This window comes from Oncorhynchus mykiss, chromosome 16 (assembly GCF_057628025.1).
Source record: "Oncorhynchus mykiss isolate SJ-2025 chromosome 16, ASM5762802v1, whole genome shotgun sequence".
NCBI lineage: Eukaryota > Metazoa > Chordata > Actinopteri > Salmoniformes > Salmonidae > Oncorhynchus > Oncorhynchus mykiss.
In genome coordinates this window covers 65129357-65153772 of record NC_143037.1, presented here as the reverse complement: position 1 = coordinate 65153772, position 24416 = coordinate 65129357, and the positions used below count along the sequence as shown (strand labels likewise).

General features: G+C 44.5%; 1 protein-coding gene across 9 annotated transcripts in view; it reads left to right on the top strand.

Annotated features, from left to right (window-relative positions):
• Positions 1–24151, top strand: part of znf512b (zinc finger protein 512B) — a 75759-nt gene extending 51608 nt beyond the window's left edge. For all 9 annotated transcript variants that reach the window (XM_036947526.2, XM_090203749.1, XM_036947527.2 and 6 more), the window contains 10 exons: positions 5188–5319; positions 5474–5601; positions 7561–7653; positions 17165–17263; positions 17842–18069; positions 18188–18502; positions 18609–18710; positions 18906–18968; positions 19062–19160; positions 19926–24151. In XM_036947526.2, the coding sequence (XP_036803421.1) occupies positions 5188–5319; positions 5474–5601; positions 7561–7653; positions 17165–17263; positions 17842–18069; positions 18188–18502; positions 18609–18710; positions 18906–18968; positions 19062–19160; positions 19926–20300 (1634 nt within the window). In that variant the 3' untranslated portion in view covers positions 20301–24151. The remainder of the gene's footprint in view (positions 1–5187; positions 5320–5473; positions 5602–7560; positions 7654–17164; positions 17264–17841; positions 18070–18187; positions 18503–18608; positions 18711–18905; positions 18969–19061; positions 19161–19925) is intronic.
• Positions 24152–24416: the final 265 nt, after the last annotated feature.

The window sequence follows — 24416 nt, the reverse complement described above, 5'->3', positions numbered from 1 at the left end:
TTCTCATCTCCCTGCCTTCTCTCTCTACCTCTCTCTCTCTCTTTCTCTGTTGTTCTCATCTCCCTGCCTCCTCTCTCTCTACCTCTCTTTCTCTGTTGTTCTCATCTCCCTGCCTTCTCTCTCTCTACCTCTTTCTCTGTTGTTCTCATCTCCCTGCCTTCTCTCTCTCTACCTCTCTCTCTCTCTTTCTCTGTTGTTCTCATCTCCCTGCCTCCTCTCTCTCTACCACTTTCTCTGTTGTTCTCATCTCCCTGCCTTCTCTCTCTCTACCACTCTCTCTCTCTTTCTCTGTTGTTCTCATCTCCCTGCCTCCTCTCTCTCTACCACTCTCTCTCTCTTTCTCTGTTGTTCTCATCTCCCTGCCTTCTCTCTCTCTACCACTCTCTCTCTCTTTCTCTGTTGTTCTCATCTCCCTGCCTCCTCTCTCTCTACCACTCTCTCTCTCTTTCTCTGTTGTTGTCATCTCCCTGCCTCCTCTCTCTCTACCTCTCTTTCTCTGTTGTTCTCATCTCCCTGCCTTCTCTCTCTCTACCTCTCTCTCTCTCTTTCTCTGTTGTTCTCATCTCCCTGCCTCCTCTCTCTCTACCACTCTCTCTTTCTCTGTTGTTGTCATCTCCCTGCCTCCTCTCTCTCTACCACTTTCTCTGTTGTTCTCATCTCCCTGCCTTCTCTCTCTCTACCTCTCTTTCTCTGTTGTTGTCATCTCCCTGCCTCCTCTCTCTCTACCTCTCTTTCTCTGTTGTTCTCATCTCCCTGCCTTCTCTCTCTCTACCACTTTCTCTGTTGTTCTCATCTCCCTGCCTCCTCTCTCTCTACCTCTCTTTCTCTGTTGTTCTCATCTCCCTGCCTTCTCTCTCTCTACCACTTTCTCTCTCTTTCTCTGTTGTTGTCATCTCCCTGCCTTCTCTCTCTCTACCACTTTCTCTGTTGTTGTCATCCCCCTGCCTCCTCTCTCTCTACCTCTCTTTCTCTGTTGTTCTCATCTCCCTGCCTTCTCTCTCTCTACCACTTTCTCTCTCTTTCTCTGTTGTTGTCATCTCCCTGCCTTCTCTCTCTCTACCACTTTCTCTGTTGTTGTCATCCCCCTGCCTTCTCTCTCTCTACCACTCTCTCTCTCTTTCTCTGTTGTTCTCATCTCCCTGCCTTCTCTCTCTCTACCTCTCTTTCTCTCTTTCTCTGTTGTTCTCATCTCCCTGCCTCCTCTCTCTCTACCACTCTCTCTCTCTTTCTCTGTTGTTGTCATCTCCCTGCCTCCTCTCTCTCTACCATTCTCTCTGTTGTTCTCATCTCCCTGCCTCCTCTCTCTCTACCTCTCTTTCTCTGTTGTTCTCATCTCCCTGCCTCCTCTCTCTCTACCTCTCTTTCTCTGTTGTTCTCATCTCCCTGCCTTCTCTCTCTCTACCACTTTCTCTGTTGTTGTCATCTCCCTGCCTCCTCTCTCTCTACCTCTCTTTCTCTGTTGTTCTCATCTCCCTGCCTTCTCTCTCTCTACCACTTTCTCTGTTGTTGTCATCTCCCTGCCTTCTCTCTCTCTACCTCTCTTTCTCTGTTGTTCTCATCTCCCTGCCTCCTCTCTCTCTACCACTCTCTCTGTTGTTCTCATCTCCCTGCCTTCTCTCTCTCTACCACTCTCTCTCTCTTTCTCTGTTGTTGTCATCTCCCTGCCTCCTCTCTCTCTACCTCTCTTTCTCTGTTGTTCTCATCTCCCTGCCTCCTCTCTCTCTACCTCTCTTTCTCTGTTGTTCTCATCTCCCTGCCTCCTCTCTCTCTACCACTTTCTCTGTTGTTCTCATCTCCCTGCCTTCTCTCTCTACCTCTCTCTCTCTCTTTCTCTGTTGTTCTCATCTCCCTGCCTCCTCTCTCTCTACCTCTCTTTCTCTGTTGTTCTCATCTCCCTGCCTTCTCTCTCTCTACCTCTTTCTCTGTTGTTCTCATCTCCCTGCCTTCTCTCTCTCTACCTCTCTCTCTCTCTTTCTCTGTTGTTCTCATCTCCCTGCCTCCTCTCTCTCTACCACTTTCTCTGTTGTTCTCATCTCCCTGCCTTCTCTCTCTCTACCACTCTCTCTCTCTTTCTCTGTTGTTCTCATCTCCCTGCCTCCTCTCTCTCTACCACTCTCTCTCTCTTTCTCTGTTGTTCTCATCTCCCTGCCTTCTCTCTCTCTACCACTCTCTCTCTCTTTCTCTGTTGTTCTCATCTCCCTGCCTCCTCTCTCTCTACCACTCTCTCTCTCTTTCTCTGTTGTTGTCATCTCCCTGCCTCCTCTCTCTCTACCTCTCTTTCTCTGTTGTTCTCATCTCCCTGCCTTCTCTCTCTCTACCTCTCTCTCTCTCTTTCTCTGTTGTTCTCATCTCCCTGCCTCCTCTCTCTCTACCACTCTCTCTGTTGTTCTCATCTCCCTGCCTTCTCTCTCTCTACCTCTCTCTCTCTCTTTCTCTGTTGTTCTCATCTCCCTGCCTCCTCTCTCTCTACCACTCTCTCTGTTGTTCTCATCTCCCTGCCTCCTCTCTCTCTACCTCTCTTTCTCTGTTGTTCTCATCTCCCTGCCTTCTCTCTCTCTACCACTCTCTCTCTCTTTCTCTGTTGTTCTCATCTCCCTGCCTTCTCTCTCTCTACCTCTCTTTCTCTCTTTCTCTGTTGTTGTCATCTCCCTGCCTTCTCTCTCTCTACCTCTCTTTCTCTGTTGTTGTCATCTCCCTGCCTTCTCTCTCTCTACCTCTCTTTCTCTCTTTCTCTGTTGTTGTCATCTCCCTGCCTCCTCTCTCTCTACCTCTCTTTCTCTGTTGTTCTCATCTCCCTGCCTCCTCTCTCTCTACCACTCTCTCTGTTGTTCTCATCTCCCTGCCTTCTCTCTCTCTACCACTCTCTCTTTCTCTGTTGTCATCTCCCTGCCTTCTCTCTCTCTACCACTCTCTCTTTCTCTGTTGTTCTCATCTCCCTGCCTTCTCTCTCTCTACCACTCTCTCTCTCTTTCTCTGTTGTTGTCATCTCCCTGCCTTCTCTCTCTCTACCACTCTCTCTCTCTTTCTCTGTTGTTCTCATCTCCCTGCCTTCTCTCTCTCTACCACTCTCTCTCTCTTTCTCTGTTGTTGTCATCTCCCTGCCTTCTCTCTCTCTACCTCTCTTTCTCTGTTGTTCTCATCTCCCTGCCTTCTCTCTCTCTACCACTCTCTCTGTTGTTCTCATCTCCCTGCCTTCTCTCTCTCTACCACTCTCTCTTTCTCTGTTGTTGTCATCTCCCTGCCTCCTCTCTCTCTACCACTTTCTCTGTTGTTCTCATCTCCCTGCCTCCTCTCTCTCTACCACTCTCTCTTTATCAAATCAAATTGTATTTGTCACATACACATGGTTAGCAGATGTTAAAGTGAACAGGGAGTACAGGAGGGGGCTTCACCACCTGGGGTGGCCGGTCAGAAAGTCCAGGGTGGTGTTGAATGCTGAGTTGTCGTCAATGAACAGCATTCTTACATAGGTATTCCTTTTGTCCAGATGGGCTAGAGCAGTGTGCAGTGTGATGGTGATTGCGTCGTCTGTGGACCTGCTGGGGTGGTATGCAAACTGAAGTGGGTCTAGGGTGGCCGGTAAGGTGGAGGTGATATGATCCTTGACTAGTCTCTCAAAGCACTTCATGATGACAGAAGTGAGTGCTATGAGGCGGTAGTCATTTAGTTCAGTTATCTTTGCCTACTTGGGTACAGGAACAATGGTAGCCATCTTGAAGCATGTGGGGAAAACAGAGTGGGATAGGGAGTGATTTAATATGTCCTTAAACACACCTGCCAGCTGATCTGCGCATGCTCTGAGGCCGCGGCTAGGGATGCCGTCTGGGCCAGCAGCCTTGCGAGGGTTAACACTTTAAAATATTTTACTCACGTCAGCCACGGAGAAGGGGGAGGGGTGCAGTCCTTGTTAGCGGGCCGTGAAGGTGGCACTGTATTATTCTCAAAGCAGGCAAAGAAGTTTGTCTGGAAGCGTGACGTCGGTGTCCAATTTTGCCTATAAGACGGAAGGAGCAAGATGGCGTCGTGGTCGGATTTACCGAAGAGAGGGTGGAGGAGGGCTTTGTATGCATCGCGGGAGTTAAGAGTAGCAGTGGTCCAGGGTGTTGTGCATGCGCATAGCAAAATCAATATGCTGGAAGAATTTAGGTAGACCTATTCTCAAATTTGCTTTGCTACAATAAATGCAGCATCAGGATGTATGGTTTTCAGTTTGCATATAGTCCAGTGAAGTCCCTTGATGGCTGTCTTGGTATCTGCTTGAGGGAGATAATCATAAAGCATACACCCCCGCCCTTCCTTTTTATCTCTGTCTGCGCGATACATGGAGAAGCCTGATGGCTGAACCGATTCCGACAACATATCCCGAGAGAGCCATGTTTCTGTGAAACAGAAAATGTTTCAATCTCTGATGTCTCTCTGGAAGGCATCCCTTGCTCGAATTTCGTCTACCTTGTTGTCAAGAGACTGGACATTGGCGAGTAGTATACTCGGGAGCGGTGGGCGATGTGCACGTCTACGGAGTCTGGCCAGGTGGCTGCTTCGTCTGCCCCTTCTGCAGTGCCGTTGTTTTGGATCGCATACTGGAATTAGTTCCATTGTCCTGGGTGCTGGTCCGAACAGAGGATCCGCTTCGGGAAAGTCGTATTCCTGGTCGTACTGTTGGTAAGTTGACGTTGCTCTTATATCCGATAGTTCCTCCTGGCTGTGTGTAAAATAAGACTTAAGATTTCCTGGGGTAACAGTGTAAGAAATAATACATTAAAAAATAAAAAATATTGCACAGTTTCCTAAAACTCGAAACGAGGTGACCATCTCTGTCGGCGCCATACCATCTCCCTGCCTCCTCTCTCTACCACTCTTTCTGTTTATTTTTATTGTTCTCTCTATGCATTCCTCTTAGTCAGCATTATCTTCACTCTCTCTTTCCCTCCCTGACTCTCTCTTTCCCTCCCTCTCTCTTATTTTACATCCTCACTCTTGTTCCTCCTGTGAAATGCAGCTGCTAAATAAAAGGTATGCTTCTGTAATTGTCCTGGTGTTGTACTGCTCTGCATAACTGACTCTGTTCTAGACTTTAACTCTGACTGTAAATGTCACTGGATCTGTTTCCCTTTCCCCCATTACTGAACCTGGACCATACACACGTGTATACGCACGTCACGTCCAGTCACACACTGTATGTTTCAGGTATGAACAAGGTAGAGGAGAAGCTAAAGGCTGGTCGTGTGAAGAGACCAGAGGGAGGTCTGTTCAGCGAGGAGCCCCAGAGGAAGAACCCTGGCCCAGCCTCCAGAAGAGACCCACCACCCCTCACCTCTGGTACTGAAATGGCTGTTCTGGACCACTTGTGTATTTTGGTTTATTGACAAGACAAAAACCATCTCCCAATTTACTTCCTCGTACACATGTTTACCTCAGCGTGTTTTTGACAATATAAAGTATTGATTGGTTGATTGGTTGATGTATCCTCCAGGTACTCCAGCAGAGGCCCAGTGGCAGCATGCCATCTCAGAGCGAGGGGAGGTGCTCTGTCCTACCTGCTCCATCGTCACCAGAAAGACCGTCTCCGGCCTTAAGAAACACATGGAGATCTGCCAAAAGGTGAGTGGACCACACAGCTGTCAATCAGAACAGAGGCCTAGGGTGATTGTACAGGAGAACCATATCAATCCAAACAGATGTTTTCACAACTCAAATGAAATAGTTCCAATCATTCCCTTTCATTTGAGACTGTAGCCTGCAGATTTCTCTTACTGCTTGTAGCAGGATCCTCACAACAGATCCTGATCCTCACAACAGATCCTCACAACAGATCCTCACAACAGATCCTCACAACAGGTCCCCACAACAGATCCTCACAACAGCCATATTCTGACTCAGTTCGACTTCTGAATACATTTGACATAACATATTTTGATTTTGGGGGCGAACCTTATATTTATGATCCGTCATCACCATTCTCGTCACATCTGGCTTTCATTCCTCTAAATTAAGGATTGTGTTTCACACTCTCTGTTGAAACTCTGAAACCACAGTATATCATTTGACACTTGCCCTAAATCCCATTCCATATTTCCCATGTTCTGTATAATATTATACTTGGGTACTGTTCCACATCTGTTCTTGATTCTAACTCGCTCAAACAATTGTTCTGAACACATTCTGATCAGCGTCAGTTGCCATACATATTTATACCAGCATCTAAATATTACTGTACAGTATAGAATGCTGTGTACAGGAACAATATACACTCAGTGGACAGTTTATTAGTTACACACACCCTGTTCATGAAAATGGTTAGCTCCTACAGACAGTGAGTCACGTGGTTTGTTGATGAGAGTTCGAAGGAGAACGGCAAGAATCATGCAAGCTAACAGGCAGGCCACAAACAGGAAAATACTGTAGCAGCGCAGTTCAACAGTGGTGTGCAAAACGACATCTCTGAAAGTCCAACTCGTCGACCCTTGTCACGCATGGACTATTGCAGCAGACGACCACACCGGGTTCTGCTCCTATTAGCTAAAAACAAGAAGCAGCTCCAGTGGGCATGTGATCACCAACACTGGACAACTGAGGGGTGGAACAACATTGTCTGGTCTGGCGAATCCTACTTCCTGTTGCATCATGTTGATGGCAGAGTTCGGTTTTGGCTTAAGCAGCATGAGTCCATGGCCCATCCTGCCTGGTAGCCTTTCATGGCACACATTAGGCTCCTTGATACCAATTGAGCAACATTTCCATACACTGAAGATTTCAGCTGTTCAGGGGTCCGACCGGTACGAGATGGTTGTACCTAATAACCTGTCCGCGGAGTGTATTACAGTTTATTATATTGGTGTTTGAATTATTGTACTGCTTTCTGTGATGCAGTTTTAACCACTTCATCCAGTTCTGACTAATATTGTAACACTGTTAGACGCCTGCCTCCCTCTGAGGACCCCTCGGGAAAGGTCTGGGGAGCCATTCGATTGCAAAGTAATGATTGAAGGGCTGGAGGAATGACTGTGGCTGAGTCTCAATACTCTGAAGTAGCCTCCACTCCTTTAACTGTACCAATCTGAAAACCCAGGCTAGCTCAAAGCAGTCAGGAAAGGACACAAGGAGAGGTAGCCTGGACTATTCAGACACACACTGAGATTGCTGTGTGGCAGTAAGCTGGGTCAGTAGTAGGTACTTTTGAGAGCCTGTTCTTTATGAAGCCTGGCCTGGTGGGCTGTGAGACTGTAAAAGTGACTGCAATGCCATTAAGGAGGGGTGGAATCCCCACATCAGCACAGGGGTCAGTCACTGTAAAACATCTTCCTCTTCCAGATTCTTCCAGATTCATCCATACGTGTGTCTTCATGAAAACGGCTACTTTCCACTTATTGGTCTTGATGATTACCTGACAAAGACCATTCTGGGTGAAATGGTTCTGAATCACTAGCTCATGTCAAGCTCACGCTGGGGGTACAGTGAGCAGAAATGCACTCTCTTTTCATAGGTTCTTTACTGTCATTGGATCCAAGAGGCTCTGATGAATAGGAATGACTGTGTGACCTTTGTCCTTCAACCCTGCAGCTCCAGGATGCCCTGAAGTGCCAGGAGTGCCACAAACAGTTCAGGTCCAAGGCCGGACTCAACTACCATACAATGGCTGAGCACAGCAGCAAGGTACACACAGGCACGCACACACACACACACACACACACACACTTTCTTTCCCGAAGTTGATTGATCTATGGATCCGCTGGTCAGAAACGATCCATTTTAAAAGTAAGCCTGTGGGTTTCATCAGCAACATGACAGCGGAGGGAACTCTGTTGTGGGTTCCCTTCAGACGTGAGGCATTGGTTTGGGATTGGGGTGAAATGTCCTAATTGATTTCTATTGTTATGCTTTTTGGCATACCTGCAGTTCTGATTGATATGTCCGTTCTGAAAGCATGCACTCATTCTGGTGCTGTGTTAAGTCCCTCAGTAGAGAGGTTCATCAAGATATCAACATGGCCCTCACTCCTGCATTAGTAGAATGCTGCTCCAATTAAGTTTGTTGAATAATTCAAAACTAATATCTCAGAAAGCATCATCAAATATAAATGAGCAAACCTGTGTGTGTGTGTGTATTCCAGTCAGCCTTGCCATCATAGCAGATCTGTTTAAATGATGCCCTCATTTGTGTTCAGTCCCTGCCTTTTGTCCCATGGTCATATTGGCAGCTCTCCATATCATTATTAGGAAAGAGTACAGTTTGTGTTTTAAAGCAGTGATTCAAACTTCCATTGTGTGTGTGTGTGTGTGTGTGTGTGTGTGTGTGTGTGTGTGTGTGTGTGTGTGTGTGTGAGAGAGAGAGAGAGAGAGAGAGTGTTTGTTGTTCTGCATTACCTGCAGAAGTGGCATCATTGCTAATCTGTACCCAGTGTGTGTCCTCTGGTCACATGGCTGAGCCACAGTGCAGTGTGGGAAAAGCCAGCAGGATGACAGTGACCTTGTTGTTGTACTGTGACACACCAGCTAACTCGTATTTTCTACTGTTTTAGAAACAAAGGTGCTAGAACCAACAAGGGTTCTTCAGCTCTCTCCATAGGAGAACCTTTAGAATAACCCTTTTTGGTTCCATGTAGAACCCTTTTCACATAGGGTTCAAGATGGAACCCAAACGAGTTCTACCTGCAACCAAAAAGGGTTATCCTATGGCGATAGCCGAATAACCCTTTTGGAACCCTTTCTTTTACTAAGAGTGTATCTCCTCGCTCTCTCTAGTGCTCCCTCTCTCTCTCTAGTGCTCCCTCTCTCTCTCTAGTGCTCCCTCTCTCTCTCTAGTGCTCTCTCTCTCTCTCTCTAGTGCTCCCTCTCTCTCTCTCTCTAGTGCTCCCTCTCTCTCAATTCAATTCAATTCAATTCAAGGGCTTTATTGACATGGGAAACATGTGTTAACATTGCCAAAGCAAGTGAGGTAGACAACATACAAAGTGAATATATAAAGTGAAAAACAACAAAAATTAACAGTAAACATTACACATACAGAGGTTTCAAAACAGTAAAGACATTACAAATGTCATATTATATATATATATATACAGTGTTTTAACAATGTACAAATGGTTAAAGGACACAAGATAAAATAAATAAGCATAAATATGGGTTGTATTTACAATGGTGTGTGTTCTTCACTGGTTGCCCTTTTCTCGTGGCAACAGGTCACAAATCTTGCTGCTGTGATGGCACACTGTGGAATTTCACCCAGTAGATATGGGAGTTTTTCAAATTTGGATTTGTTTTCGAATTCTTTGTGGATCTGTGTAATCTGAGGGAAATATGTCTCTCTAATATGGTCATACATTGGGCAGGAGGTTAGGAAGTGCAGCTCTCTCTATCTCTATTGCCCTCTCTCTATCTCTATTGCCCTCTCTCTCTCTCTCTCTCTCTCTAGTGTTCTCTCTCTCTCTCTAGTGCTCTCGCTCTCTCTCTCTCTATTGCTCTCTCTCTAGTGCTCTCTCTCTCTCTAGTGCTCTCTCTCTCTCTTCAAATTCAAATTCAAGCTGCTTTATTGGCATGAAAAACATTGTGTCAATATTGCCAAAGCAACAATGTATACAATATACATTGTAACAAAATTATAAATGATAGCAAATAATAATATAAAATGGTAGTAAATAATAATACAAAATTAAATACAAAAATAAATACAATAAAATGGTAACAGTCAATAGTAGAAATGTAATAAATATAAAATCAAATTATGGAAAATGAAACTATAACTAACTTATAACTAAATAACGGTCATCTTCTTCTTTATATCAGTACTACAACTACAATCATCATTACTACGACTACTACTACCATCACTAAACTGTTATCACTACCATTACCACCCATATTTGGGATGATAAACATTAATAATTATAGTAATAATAGTAATAATAATAATAAGTAAGTTACTGTTTACTATGCAGATGTTATTATTCAGTTTCCCTCAGGCTATGGCAGGAAAATACATATTTGGCTGCTAGAGGAGCCATTGCTCCTTCGCCCATGAGTATTCTTAGTTTTTCCTCTGGGTTCAATTTGTAAAAATTTGGAATATATGTAGTCATTTCTGTGAATAATGAATCTCTTTGTGAGGAATATTTATCACAGTAAAGGAGAAAGTGCATCTCTGTCTCTACCTCCCCTGTCATGCAGTGACCACATACACGCTCCTCTTTGGGTAGCCATGTCTTTTTATGTCTGCCGGTTTCTATTGCCAATCGGTGGTCACTCAGCCTGTACTTGGTAAGGATCTGTCTCTGCTTCGTATCTCTGACAGAGTAGAGATAATCAGCCAATTCATATTCTCTGTTTAGGGTCAGATAGCAATTTAGTCGGCTTTGGGATTTTGTTTCGTTTTCCAGTATTGTAAATATAATTCCTTTGATTGGTTCATAATTTTGCTTATTGGAATTCTTTCTTTTGAAGCAGTGCTGGTGTCAGCTTGGTTGGTGAGGTCCAACACCAGCTGACTGAGAGGGCTCGTTTCTGGGCTCAGCTCTTGGGCTTGAAGTGCTTTAAATTGCAGACTCGAAGTCTTGAATTTAGATGTAGCCAAAATTTTAATGATATTTTCTGTATTTTCATTATTACTGGAAAACGGCCCAATTCTGCCCTACATGCATTAGTTGGTGTATTTCTCTGGACTTGTAGAATCTTCCGACAGAATTCTGCATGTAGGGCTTCAATTGGATGTTTGTCCCACATTTTAAAATCCAGTTTATTGAGTGGCCCCCAAACCTCACTTCCATAAAGTGCTATTGGTAGGCTATTGGTCTCTTTCTCTCTCTAGTACTCTCTCTCTCTCTTTCTCTCTCTAGTACTCCCCCCTCTCTCTCTATTGCTCTCCCTCTCCCTCTCTATATTGCTGTGTGTGTTCTCTCTCTCTCTAGTGTTCTCTCTCTAGTGCTCTCTCTCTCTATTGCTCTCTGTCTCTCTAGTGCTCCCTCTCTCTCTTTCTCTCTCTCTAGTTCTCCTCCCTCTCACTAAATTGCTCTCTCTCCCTCTCTCTATATTGCTCTCCCCCTCTCTCTATAGTGCTCCCCCCCTCTCTCTAGTGCTCTCTCTCTCTATCTCTAGTGCTCTCTCTCTCTATCTCTATTGCTCTCTCTCTATCTCTTTTGCTCGCTCTCTCTATCTCTATTGCTCTCTCTCTATCTCTTTTGCTCTCTCTCTCTATCTCTATTGCTCTCTCTCTCTATCTCTATTGCTCTCTCTCTATCTCTATTGCTCTCTCTCCCTCTAGTGCTCCCTCTCTCTCTAGTGCTCCCTCTCTCTCAAGTGCTCTATCTCTATTGCTCTCTCTCCCTCTAGTGCTCCCTCTCTCTCTAGTGCTCCCTCTCTCTCTAGTGCTCCCTCTCTCTCTAGTGCTCTCTCTCTATTGCTCTCTCTCTCTCTCTCTAGTGCTCTCTCTCTAGTGCTCCCTCTCTCTCTAGTGCTCCCTCTCTCTCTAGTGCTCCCTCTCTCTCTAGTGCTCTATCTCTATTGCTCTCTCTCTCTCTAGTGCTCTCTCTCTAGTGCTCCCTCTCTCTCTCTAGTGCTCTATCTCTATTGCTCCCTCTCTCTCTCTAGTGCTCTCTCTCTCTAGTGCTCTCTCTCTCTAGTGCTCCCTCTCTCTCTAGTGCTCTATCTCTATTGATCTCTCTCTCTCTAGTGCTCTCTCTCTATCTCTATTGCTCTCTCAATTCAATTCAAAGGGGCTTTATTGGCATGGGAAACATGTGTTAACATTGCCAAAGCAAGTGAGGTAGATAATATACAAAAGTGAAATAAACAATCAAAATTAACAGTAAACATTACACATACAGAAGTTTACAATAAAGACATTACAAATGTCATATTATGTATATATACAGTGTTGTAACAATGTACAAATGGTTAAAGTACACAAGGGACAATAAATATGGGTTGTATTTACAATGGTGTTTGTTCTTCACTGGTTGCCCTTTTCTTGTGGCAACAGGTCACAAATCTTGCTGCTGTGATGTCACACTGTAATTTCACCCAGTAGTTATGGGAGTTTAACAAAATTGGGTTTGTTTTTCTAATTCTTTGTGGATCTGTGTAATCCGAGGGAAATATGTGTCTCTAATATGGTCATACATTTGGCAGAAGGTTAGGAAGTGCAGCTCAGTTTCCACCTCATTTTGTGGGTAGTGTGCACATAGCCTGTCTTCTCTTGGGAGCCATGTCTGCTTACGGCGGCCTTTCTCAATAGCAAGGCTATGCTCACTGAGTCTGTACATAGTCAATGCTTTCCTTGAGTGTGGGTTAGTCACAGTGGTTAGGTATTCTGCCACTGTGTACTCTCTGTTTAGGGCCAAATACATTCTAGTTTGCTCTGTTTTTTTATGAATTCTTTCCAATGTGTCAAGTAATTAGCTTGCTTAGGGGACTCTTCTCCAGGTTAATTTCTCTGTAGGTGATGGCTTTGTTATGGAAGGTTTGGGAATCACTTCCTTTTAGGTGGTTGTAGATTTTAACGACTCTTTTCCGGATTTTGGTCATTAGTGGGTATCGGCCTAATTCTGCTCTGCATGCATTATTTGGTGTTCTATGTTGTACACGGAGGATATTTTTGCAGAATTCTGTATGCAGAGTCTCAATTTGGTGTTTGTCCCATTTTGTGAAATCTTGGTTGGTGAGCGGACCACAGACCTCACAACCATAAAGGGCAATGGGCTCTATGACTGATTCAAGTATTTTTAGCCAGATCCTAATTAGTATGTTGAATTTGATGTGCCTTTTGATGGCATAGATGGCCCTTCTTGCCTTGTCTCTCAGATCGTTCACAGCTTTGTGGAAGTTACCTGTGGCGCTGAAGTTTAGGCCAAGTTATGTATAGTTTTTTGTGTGCTCTAGGGCAATGGTGTCTAGATGGAATTTGTATTTGTGGTCTTGGTGACTGGACCTTTTTTGGACCACCATTATTTTGGTCTTACTGAGATTTACTGTCAGGGCCCAGGTCTGTCAGAATCTGTGCTGCTGTAGGCCCTCCTTGGTTGGTGACAGAAGCACCAGATCATCAGCAAACAGTAGACATTTGACTTCAGATTCTAGTAGGGTGAGGCCGGGTGCTGCAGACAGTTCTTGAGTCCGCACCAATTCGTTGATATATATGTTGAAGAGGGTGGTGATATATATGTTGAAGAGGGTGGGGCTTAAGCTGCATCCCTGTCTCACCCCACGGCCCTGTGGGAAGAAATGTGTGTACTTTTTGCCAATTTTAACTGCACACTTGTTGTTTGTGTACATGGATTTTCTAATGTCATATTTTTTCCCCCAACACCACTTTCCATCAATTTGTATAGCAGACCCTCATGCCAAAAGGAGTCCAAGGCATTTTTTAAATCAACAAAGCATGAGAAGACTTTGCCTTTGTTTTGGTTTGTTTGGTTGTCAATTAGGGTGTGCAGGGTGAATACATGGTCTGTTGTACGGTAATTTGGTAAAAAGCCAATTTGACATTTGCTCAATACATTGTTTCCATTGAGGAAGTGTACGAGTCTACTGTTAATGATGATGCAGAGGATTTTCCCAAGGTTACTGTTGACGCATATCCCACGGTAGTTATTGGGGTCAAATTTGTCTCCACTTTTGTGGATTGGGGTGATCAGCCCTTGGTTCCAAATATTGGGGAAGATGCCAGATCTAAGGATGATGTTAAAGAGTTTTAATATAGCCCATTGGAATTTGTTGTCTGTATATTTGATCATTTCATTGAGAATACCATCAACACCACATGCCTTTTTGGGTTGGAGGGTTTTTATTTTGTCTTGTAACTCATTCAAGGTAATTGGAGAATCCAGTGGGTTCTGGTAGTCTTTAATAGTTGATTCTAAGATTTGTATTTGATCATGTATATGTTTTTGCTCTTTATTCTTTCTTATAGAGCCAAAAAGATTGGAGAAGTGGTTTACCCATACATCTCCATTTCGGATAGATAATTCTTCATGTTGTTTGTTTAGTGTTTTCCAATTTTCCCAGAAGTGGTTAGAGTCTATGGATTCTTCAATTACATTGAGCTGATTTCTGACGTGCTGTTCCTTCCTTCCTTCCTTCCTTCCTTCCTTCCTTCCTTCCTTCCTTCCTTCCTTCCTTCCTTCCTTCCTTCCTTCCTTCCTTCCTTCCTTCCTTCCTTCCTTCTCTCTCTCTCTCTCTAGTGCTCTCTCTCTCTAGTGCTCTCTCTCTAGTGTCTCTCTCTCTCTCGTGATCCCTCTCTCTCTAGTGCACTCTCTCTCGTGCTCCCTCCCTCTCTCTCTCTAGTGCTCTCTCTCTCTCTCTCTCTCTCTCTCTCTCTCTCTCTCTCTCTCTCGTGCTCTCTCTAGTGCTCCCTCTCTCTAGTGCTCTCTCTCAAGTGCTCTCTCTCTCTAGTACTCCCTCTCTCTCTATTGCTCTCTCTCTCTCTAGTACTCCCCTCTCTCTCCCTCTCTCTCTAGTGCTCCCTCTCTCTCTAGTGCCCTCTCTCTCTCGTGCTCCCTCTCGCTCTAGTGCTCTCTCTCGTGCTCCCTCTCTCTCTCTCTCTCTAGTGCTCCCTCTCTCTCTTTCTCTCTCTCTCTCTTGTGCTCCCTTTCTCTCTCTTTTTCTCTTTCGCTCTCTCTTACTTCCTCTCACACTCTCACAAAATGTCTGTCTTGCTCTTTCCCACTCTCTTTCTTTCTGTCTTTTTCAATATATATTTCTCTTTCACTCTTTCTCCCCCCTCACTCTCACTCATGCCTGATAAAGGTTTTACAAATAAATGCTGGGGGTTTCTGTGTGTCCCCTGGTGGATCTAAGACTGGTGGGAGTGTGTTCTCCAGCCTCAGGGTCTGACTGACATGATTCACTTTGTTTTAGTGTGGGAATAACATGTATTCCTCTGAGTTGCAGTCTTATCCCCCTCTTTTCCCTCTCAGACTAGGGATGTGTCTCAATAATCTCAAATGGCTTTCCCTCCTTCATCTGTACACTCTTAGAATTTTTCTTTCCAAAAGGGTTCTTCAGCTGTCCTCATGTGTTCTACCTGGAACCCAAAAAGGGTTCTTCAAAGGTTTCTCCTATGGGGACAGCCGAAGAACCCTTTTGGAACCATTTTTTTCTAAGAGTGTACCAATCTAAAAACATAAGTGAAAAGAAAATGGAGGATGCCCACCAGGAATACAGATGATGGAAAAGAGACAAGGACAGAAAGCCAATGTAGACTATTGAGATGCACCTGAGAGTGTATCCACAGTTGCATTTTTAATCCAGAGAGTTGTTCGCTCAAAATATTCACTGATGTGTCGTCCCCTCCCCTGTCCTCTCTCTGGCTGTGACGGCCCTGATGTGTCGTCCCCTCCCCTGTCCTCTCTCTGGCTGTGACGGCCCTGATGTGTCGTCCCCTCCCCTGTCTTCTCTCTGGCTGTGACTGCCCTGATGTGTCTTCCCCTCCCCTGTCCTCTCTCTGGCTGTGCCTGCCCTGATGTTTCGTCCCCTCCCCTGTCCTCTCTCTGGCTGTGACTGCCCTGATGTGTCGTCCCCTCCCCTGTCCTCTCTCTGGCTGTGACTGCCCTGATGTGTCGTCCCCTCCCCTGTCCTCTCTCTGGCTGTGACTGCCCTGATGTGTCGTCCCCTCCCCTGTCCTCTCTCTGGCTGTGCCTGCCCTGATGTGTCGTCCCCTCCCCTGTCTTCTCTCTGGCTGTGACGGCCCTGATGTGTCTTCCCCTCCCCTGTCCTCTCTCTGGCTGTGCCTGCCCTGATGTTTCGTCCCCTCCCCTGTCCTCTCTCTGGCTGTGACTGCCCTGATGTGTCGTCCCCTCCCCTGTCCTCTCTCTGGCTGTGACTGCCCTGATGTGTCGTCCCCTCCCCTGTCCTCTCTCTGGCTGTGACTGCCCTGATGTGTCGTCCCCTCCCCTGTCCTCTCTCTGGCTGTGACTGCCCTGATGTGTCGTCCCCTCCCCTGTCCTCTCTCTGGCTGTGCCTGCCCTGATGTGTCGTCCCCTCCCCTGTCCTCTCTCTGGCTGTGACGGCCCTGATGTGTCGTCCCCTCCCCTGTCCTCTCTCTGGCTGTGACTGCCCTGATGTGTCGTCCCCTGCCCTGTCCTCTCTCTGGCTGTGACTGCCCTGATGTGTCGTCCCCTCCCCTGTCCTCTCTCTGGCTGTGACTTTCCTGATGTGTCGTCCCCTCCCCTGTCCTCTCTCTGGCTGTGCCTGCCCTGATGTGTCGTCCCCTAACCTGTCCTCTCTCTGGCTGTGACTGCCCTGATGTGTCGTCCCCTCCCCTGTCCTCTCTCTGGCTGTGACTGCCCTGATGTGTCGTCCCCTCCCCTGTCCTCTCTCTGGCTGTGACTGCCCTGATGTGTCGTCCCCTCCCCTGTCCTCTCTCTGGCTGTGACTGCACTGATGTGTCGTCCCCTCCCCTGTCCTCTCTCTGGCTGTGACTGCCCTGATGTGTCGTCTCCTCCCCTGTCCTCTCTCTGGCTGTGACTGCCCTGATGTGTCGTCCCCTCCCCTGTCCTCTCTCTGGCTGTGACTGACCTGATGTGTCGTCCCCTCCCATGTCCTCTCTCTGGCTGTGACTGCCCTGATGTGTCGTCCCCTCCCCTGTCCTCTCTCTGGCTGTGACGGCCCTGATGTGTCATCCCCTCCCCTGTCCTCTCTCTGGCTGTGACTTTCCTGATGTGTCGTCCCCTGTCCTGTCCTCTCTCTGGCTGTGACTTTCCTGATGTGTCGTCCCCTCCCCTGTCCTCTCTCTGGCTGTGACGGCCCTGATGTGTCGTCCCCTCCCCTGTCCTCTCTCTGGCTGTGCCTGCCCTGATGTGTCGTCCCCTCCCCTGTCCTCTCTCTGGCTGTGACGGCCCTGATGTGTCGTCCCCTCCCCTGTCCTCTCTCTGGCTGTGACGGCCCTGATATGTCGTCCCCTCCCCTGTCCTCTCTCTGGCTGTGCTGTCAGCTGCTGTTTTTATCAGACATGTTTTTGGCACTGATAAACCCTTCGGTGAAAACATTAGTTTGACAGTTGTCATAAACATGTCTTGAGTAACGGCCTTGCCATGAAACCATTTAATGATCCTGGCACCGCCTGATGCCTGAGATGGAAAACACATTTTCCCGGCCTAGTTGGGGGGGGGGTGGGGTGGGGGGGTGCTTTGAGGGGACACGACTCTTGTGCGACGCTGTGCTTGTTCCCCCTTCAGGCCTCGGGGAGCGAGGGCCAGACGGGGGACAGGCAGGAGGAGAGAGAGAGGCTGCGCAGAGTGCTCAAACAGATGGGACGAATCAAGTGTCCTAACGAGGTATGTGCTTCTTTTTCTCTATAATCCCACTTTCTCTCTCTCTCTCTCTTTTCTATTTCTGCTGCACACCCCTCCATCTCCTTCTAACGCTCTCTCCCTCTTTCTTTCTCTCTCTCTCTCTCTTTTCTATTTCTGCTGCACACCCCTCCATCTCCTTCTAACGCTCTCTCCCTCCTTCCCTCTCTCTTTCTTGTCATTCTGCCCAAACACACATCAACACTCTGTTACCAATTACTCACACTAGAGTGCAGAGAAGAGAGAGGTGAAGAGACATGGCAGCTGAGACAGACATTCTCACTAACCTCTCTTCATCCATTCATGGGCATTTCATTTATTTCTTCCACTTCTAACTCACTCTTCTCTCATTCAACCACAAAAATGGTTGTCCACCTCTCTTGAGAAAGCTAGTTTATGTCAGTGACACTATATGAAGTTAGATGAATATAACCTAGACATGTTTGTTAAACACATCCATACTCTGCTCCACTAACCTGATTTCCAGTCTAATGTGAATTTTCTATTTCTCCCATTTTCAATGTTGCACGCACACGTACGTGCACCCACCCACACACCCACAGGGCTGCTCGGCCCATTTCTCCAGTCTAATGGGGTACCAGTACCATCAGAAGCGCTGTGGCAGAGAGCTGTCAGAGGAGGACAAGCCTGTGTTTCTGTGTCAGCACTGTGGGAAGACCTACCGCTCCAAGGCTGGCAGAGACTACCACCTCCGCACTGAACACCGCACCCCCACCACCCCCAACACCACCAACATCAACGATACCAACAACACTAACGCCAGCAGAGGGGTAAGAGAGAGCAGAAGTGTTTTCGTTTTATATATTTATCTGTTGAGATTACACCCATAGTCGTTGGTTGAATCTCTGTGAATTCTGTCATTGGTCTGGGCTGTCCCTCCTCTTTCAGGTGGGCACAGAGGACTCCCAGACACAGCTTGGGGGAAGGAGGGAGCTGAACCACACGGAGAGAGAGAGGAAGGAAAAGGAGAAGTGGCAAGAGTTGTCTGCAGGTAGGGAGAAAGAGAGAGAGGAGGGGAGAGAGAGGGGTGGGGAGAGAGAGGGGCTGGGTGAGGACTTTGAGAGGACTCCCAGTGGTAGGGTGAGACGTCGGTCGGCCCAGGTAGCAGTGTTCCACCTGCAGGAGATAGCAGAGGATGAACTGACCAAGGACTGGGGAACCAAGCGCCGCATCAAAGATGACCTAGTACCGGACAGCAAGAGGGTAAGAGACAGACACACACACACACACACACACACACACACACACACACACACACACACACACACACACACTGAACATCTTGTCCCTGTCTGTCCTCCTCCCCCAGTTGAACTACACTCGGCCTGGCCTTCCCAAGTTCAGTCCCAAGCTGCTGGAGAGCTGGAAGAACGAGGTCAAAGAGAAGGGTTTCCTCTGCTGCTCCAACGGAGTAAGACCCTCTAGACGACATGTTCTGTCCATTAAACACCTTTCAGATTAATCCACTTTTTTTGATTTTCCACTTGCTTTTACACATTCCAGCGCTGTCAATCAATTCTGATCTCTACAGGCTCTAAAAATGAGCATTTTATACGCACAGTTTACTATTTTGGTATCTGTTGTTATTGTTCCTCTCTATTTCTAGAGCTGTGAAGCTGTTTACTCCAGTGTGTCTGGGCTCAAAGCTCATCTAGCCAACTGTAACCAGGTAGGACCATCAGGACCAGGTTAAGTTAAATGGATGAGGTTTAGGGACAACTTGTACCTACAACTGACTGAGGTGTGTTTCTGTATCCTTCAGGCAGGGGGCGACGCAGGGAAGTACACCTGCTTATTGTGTCAGAAGGAATTCAGCTCAGAAAGTGGTGTCAAGTACCACATCAGCAAGACACATTCACAGGTGAGACTTACATACATACATAAACCCTCACAGGTCTGATATACACCTTGAAGTATATGAAACAGACCCACTCACAGGTAACGCATTCACTCATTTATAAACACATTTTAAAACACAGGTGGATGTCATACACACATGCAGTAACAGAACGTTTTCCCTCATTATCATACGTTACATTATCATACGTTACATTATCATACGTTACATTATCATATGTTACATTATCGTGCGTTACATTATCATACGTTGCATTATCATACGTTGCATTATCATACGTTGCATTATCATACGTTACATTATCATACGTTACTTTATCGAATGTTACATTATCATATGTTACATTATCAAATGTTACATTATCATGTGTTACATTATCATACGTTGCATTATCAAATGTTACATTATCATACGTTACATGATCAAATGATACGTTATCATACGTTACATTATCATACGTTACATTATCGTACGTTACATTATCATACGTTACATTATCATACGTTACATGATCAAATGATACATTATCATACGTTACATTATCATACGTTACATTATCAAACGGTACATTATCAAATGGTACATTATCATACGTAACATTATCATACGTTACATTATCATACGTTGCATTATCATACGTCACATTATCATACGTTACATTATCATACGTTACATTATCATACGTTACATTATCAAACGGTACATTATCAAATGGTACATTATCATATGTTACATTATCATACGTTACATTATCATACGTTCGTACAGAACTGGTTCCGAGCCTCTAGCCATGTGGTGCCCAGCAGCAGCAAGAGCAAACCGGCAGAAAACAAAGAGTTTGAGAAAAAGGAGGTTAAGAACGGTGCCACCACAGGAAAGAAGAGAGGCCGCAAGCCCAAAGAGCACCCCCCTCAGGCCACCCCTGTCCAAACAAAGACTGCTTTCAGTTCCACCCAAATCTCATCCTCCACCCCCACCCCGAACCCAACTTCAGCCGCCACCCCGAACACGGCCCAAGTCCAGCACCAGGCCCAGTCCCCGACAGAGAGGGTGAACCTGGAGACCCCGACATTAAACAGACAGCCCAACCCCCCTACCACACGGAAGGGAAAGACCAAGAGGGTGCCCCCTCCCTCAGAGTAGATCTGCTTTCACTAACCCAGGATCCAGAGAGGATGCTATCTCTCTGACGTGCCATCCACATTACGCAAGTAAGCTCAGAGACGTTATGGACGACACGAGGACTGGGGGACAGCGAACGAAACTAAAAATAACCATAGAGACATGAAAACAATTAGTTCATGCTTTTGATTTGACTCTGATCTTTGTGTTTTAACCCTATACTGTATACGGTGTATGAGTCTACTGGTATATGCTGATGTAACAGTTCATTTTTTTCTCCATTCCATTTCTAAGCATCATTTCAGTTAAGCTATTCACAACAGGGGTTAATTGTAATCAAAGTTAAAATCCAACTCAATATATAAATAGCATTTTCTAAACAAAAGTCATATTTCAATAGAATTTTGCATAATTCCCTATACATGTCTGTAGATTCATGTTGTGCTTGAGAGATTTTTTAAAGGATATTCTATTAGCATGGTGAGGTAATTTACTGCTAGTGATTTTTCAATGGATATACTGTACTGTGTATATATACAATATCTATATCTATATATCTATATACTCAAAGCAATGACGTCATCCATCGTTTTTTCAAGGCAGGAAGGTCAAATTTGCATTTTGTTTTTTTCCACTTTGGCGTCTTCAGTTAGTTTTTCATTGTGGCAGCTGAATGCCGAGGTAGAGAGCTTTTTTCATCAGTCTGCTTCAGTGCAATACACTCATTGTTTTTTGGCCCAGAGTACACACTGTTACGCATAAATCAAACTCTTTCTTCTGTTCTTATGCTGTTCAAGTATTTATAGTAATTTTGTTCATTTCAAATTTACACTGAAATGTGGGATTTATTTTTTATTTTACATATGATATGAGATTGTATCCATTTTTGAGACAGTAATTATACTTTGGGGCACAAGAGTATGACTGAGGATGTTTACGCAAACATTTCTAAACTAACATCTGTATCTACACCAAGCAATGTAAACGGCATATCCACAAAGTTTGAAGATGAAAAAATGTTGTTGAATATATGTTTCCACTGCTTTTGTTGCTAATGATGGACTAAATGCTGAATCTAACAGTGGGAAAGTATTTGACCAGAGTTGCACCATTGCAGCACAATCAAATGAGTTGTCACCATTTTGGAGATTGAAGTCCAAATTGAGGATGATCTGGAAAAATCTACTTGCTCTTGTTTGAATGAAATAATTCAGAAAAGGGAGCGGCATATGTCTTTTTATAGAAAATTGAAGTCAATTTGAAAATAATATTTTATGAAACGAAAAAGAAATCCTGCAAATATAGTTTCTAAAAACACTTGTCTTGCACTAACCCTAACCCTTCCCTTCCTTCCCCTGTTGTGTCTTTCTGCACTTGAAGAGCACTGCTAATCTTTTACCCCAACATTAATGCTCCAGAAGAAGCTGCCCTTAGACACAGATCTAGGAACCAGCCTGCCCTCCCTAAATTCTAACCTTAACCATTATGGGCAAAGACACAAAACTGGCCATAGGTCCGTGTCTAAGGGGCAGTTTCACCCTACTCAAACCTTAACCCCCTATATGGGGGGTTGTAACCAGGACTAAAAAAGAACCTGAGTGGTGTCCAAAAAGAAGTACTTTTAGTCCTCTGTGACCCGCATTCTAACCAGATTCAATGACAAATGGGAAACTAACAGGGCCACCTGTCTAACTCAGAATCCTAACAAAGCCATAAATGATCCTCAGAAATGCAAAACATTTAGGCTGTTTTACCAGTCATAACTGTTTTATTGTCAAATGAATTAAGTCTAAATTAAATGTCTTTAATTTATGAAAAATACTAGCATGTGCAATCAGAGAATTTTAAGATTTTATCTATGTAATAATTACTTAAAGTAGATACTTGAATTCACACAAAACATGAAATAATTTGATTGAAATAAAACCCCTAAAATCTTTCATTTATATTTATATCAATAGAGCAGAATAGCTTGCTCTCAAAGCTACAGATGTATTTTATAATCACGTGTGTATATTATCTAGTTAATATGATAGCAAGGGGAGTTTGTAAAAAGTCAATGGTTACATGGTGCAATTTAATCAGTCTGCTTGTTCATCCAGCACAGTTTTTCCTAAAATTGTCCTAAAATTGTACTTTGCATTATGTCCAAATACAGATACTTAACTCATACCATAATGTAATATTAACCCTTGTGCTGACATTTTGTGTTCCTCAAGTTAGGATTCAGCCCAATATCACCATTGCAATTGAATTAGATTTTGTAAATGTCAGCCTACATTGCTTTAATCCATTATTGTCTATTTTGGGATGATAGGAGTTCTCAAAGGGATAGTGATAGATTTGGGCAATCAAGTCAGATGAACTCATGGACACCATTTCATGTCTCTGCGTCCAGTTTGAAGGAAGTTCAAGGTAGTTTCTGGAGCGATTGTTAATGACTGGAAGTCTATGGGATCAGCAAGCTTAATTGCAAAAATCTCTCACTATCCCTTTCACGAAGGACTGGGTGTAGGCTACATCCCTTACATTGCATTACGATTAAATACCTCCCGTATTGTTATATTCACATTTGATAGATGAACAACAGAGGTTAGATAGACAAGCACTGACGGTACCTTGCGCTTTTCAAATCCAGTTCTTCAGACCTTGGCCCTTGGCTCTCGTCTAGTGACTGGCTTTTGTGTACAGGGAGAATGAGCACCTTGGCTGGAGCTCAGTTATAGAACATGCATTCTCACAAAGGCTTTGCAGAAACATTCTACAGGCTACACATGAATTCCAACCCTTTATTATGAGAGGATGTTAAGAACAGTTAGTAGTTGGGTGTGGAGTTTTGGCACAGTATCAATTATGAGTTGCTTGTTGATTTGTTTGATTTTTATGTCATATTGACTGCTATTGTTTACCTGACAAGCTTTGGTGTTTGCAATATAATAGTTTAGCACTGCTTACCATTGTGGATATTATTATATATTTGATTTGACCCTTTACTACCTGTCTTCCTAGATGATGTGGGAAACACATATCTTGCAGTTTGAGCTAATGTAGAATACAGCAGCAACTGCAACAATTTGTTTAGAGAGTACAGCAATACACCATATTTTGGCGGTCACATTGGCTTGCTAATGTTTTGATATCCCGTGTAATTGACACATTTAATGGCTAATTTATTTCACCTACCCTATCCCTTTGTTTGTTTGCTTAAGAATTTTCTTTTCTCAGTGACAAATCAAAAAAAGAAGAAAAAAATGAAACAAAAAAGTTGAAGTGGAAGTCCATCAAATGTGATGGTATGTGTTGAAATACACTGTTTAACGTGCTTGAAGATGCACATTTAATTTAGCTCTTCGGGACACATTGGCACACATATGGAGAATGTTCAGTTGTCCATATCTGAGGGTGAACAAGGAGGCGTGTGTGTGTGTGTGTTTGTTTTTAGTGCACTTACTATCCAATGAAATAGGCTTGAATTAGGAGTGTTGTCTCCAGAGCTTTTTAGTGGTCTGGACTGTGTGTGGTTTGACTTTTGTATCTGGGCATAGGCTAAGGTGTCTTCCCTTTTTTCACAAAATGCTATTCCCCCCTTTAATGTTTTATCTTACAAACATTCACAATCTCAAACGGCTTCAGATGACTCTTTGTTTTGAAAATTGACCATTATAGAGAGGATACAAAATGATTGGTTATGTTGAGAAGAATACCTATGATGTTTTTCCTGTTTTCTATGTTGAAGTTGTTCATATCTGAAGCTATATCCTAACTAGGGAGGCACCACACCTCTGAATCTGGTCTGTTACAATTTTTCAAAATTGTTGTATTACCTGTGCATTATTATCCCTCAAATAATGAATAAAAATGTTGTTCACTAAGTTTGACAGTTGCCATATATAATACATGCTGTTAATCGTGTGAATGGTTGGTAGCCTATATGACCTGACAATTATTGGAGCTGATACAATGGATTTTAAAAGTTCACATTTTATTATCATAAATAGCATATAGCCTAGTTACATGACTTTATATTTTGTTGATTTATTTTTTGAACCAATGACATAGTGTCACTATATATAATAATATATAAAGTGTAACAATTGAATAACCTCATCCAGTAACACGTGGCCCTGACACATTTGA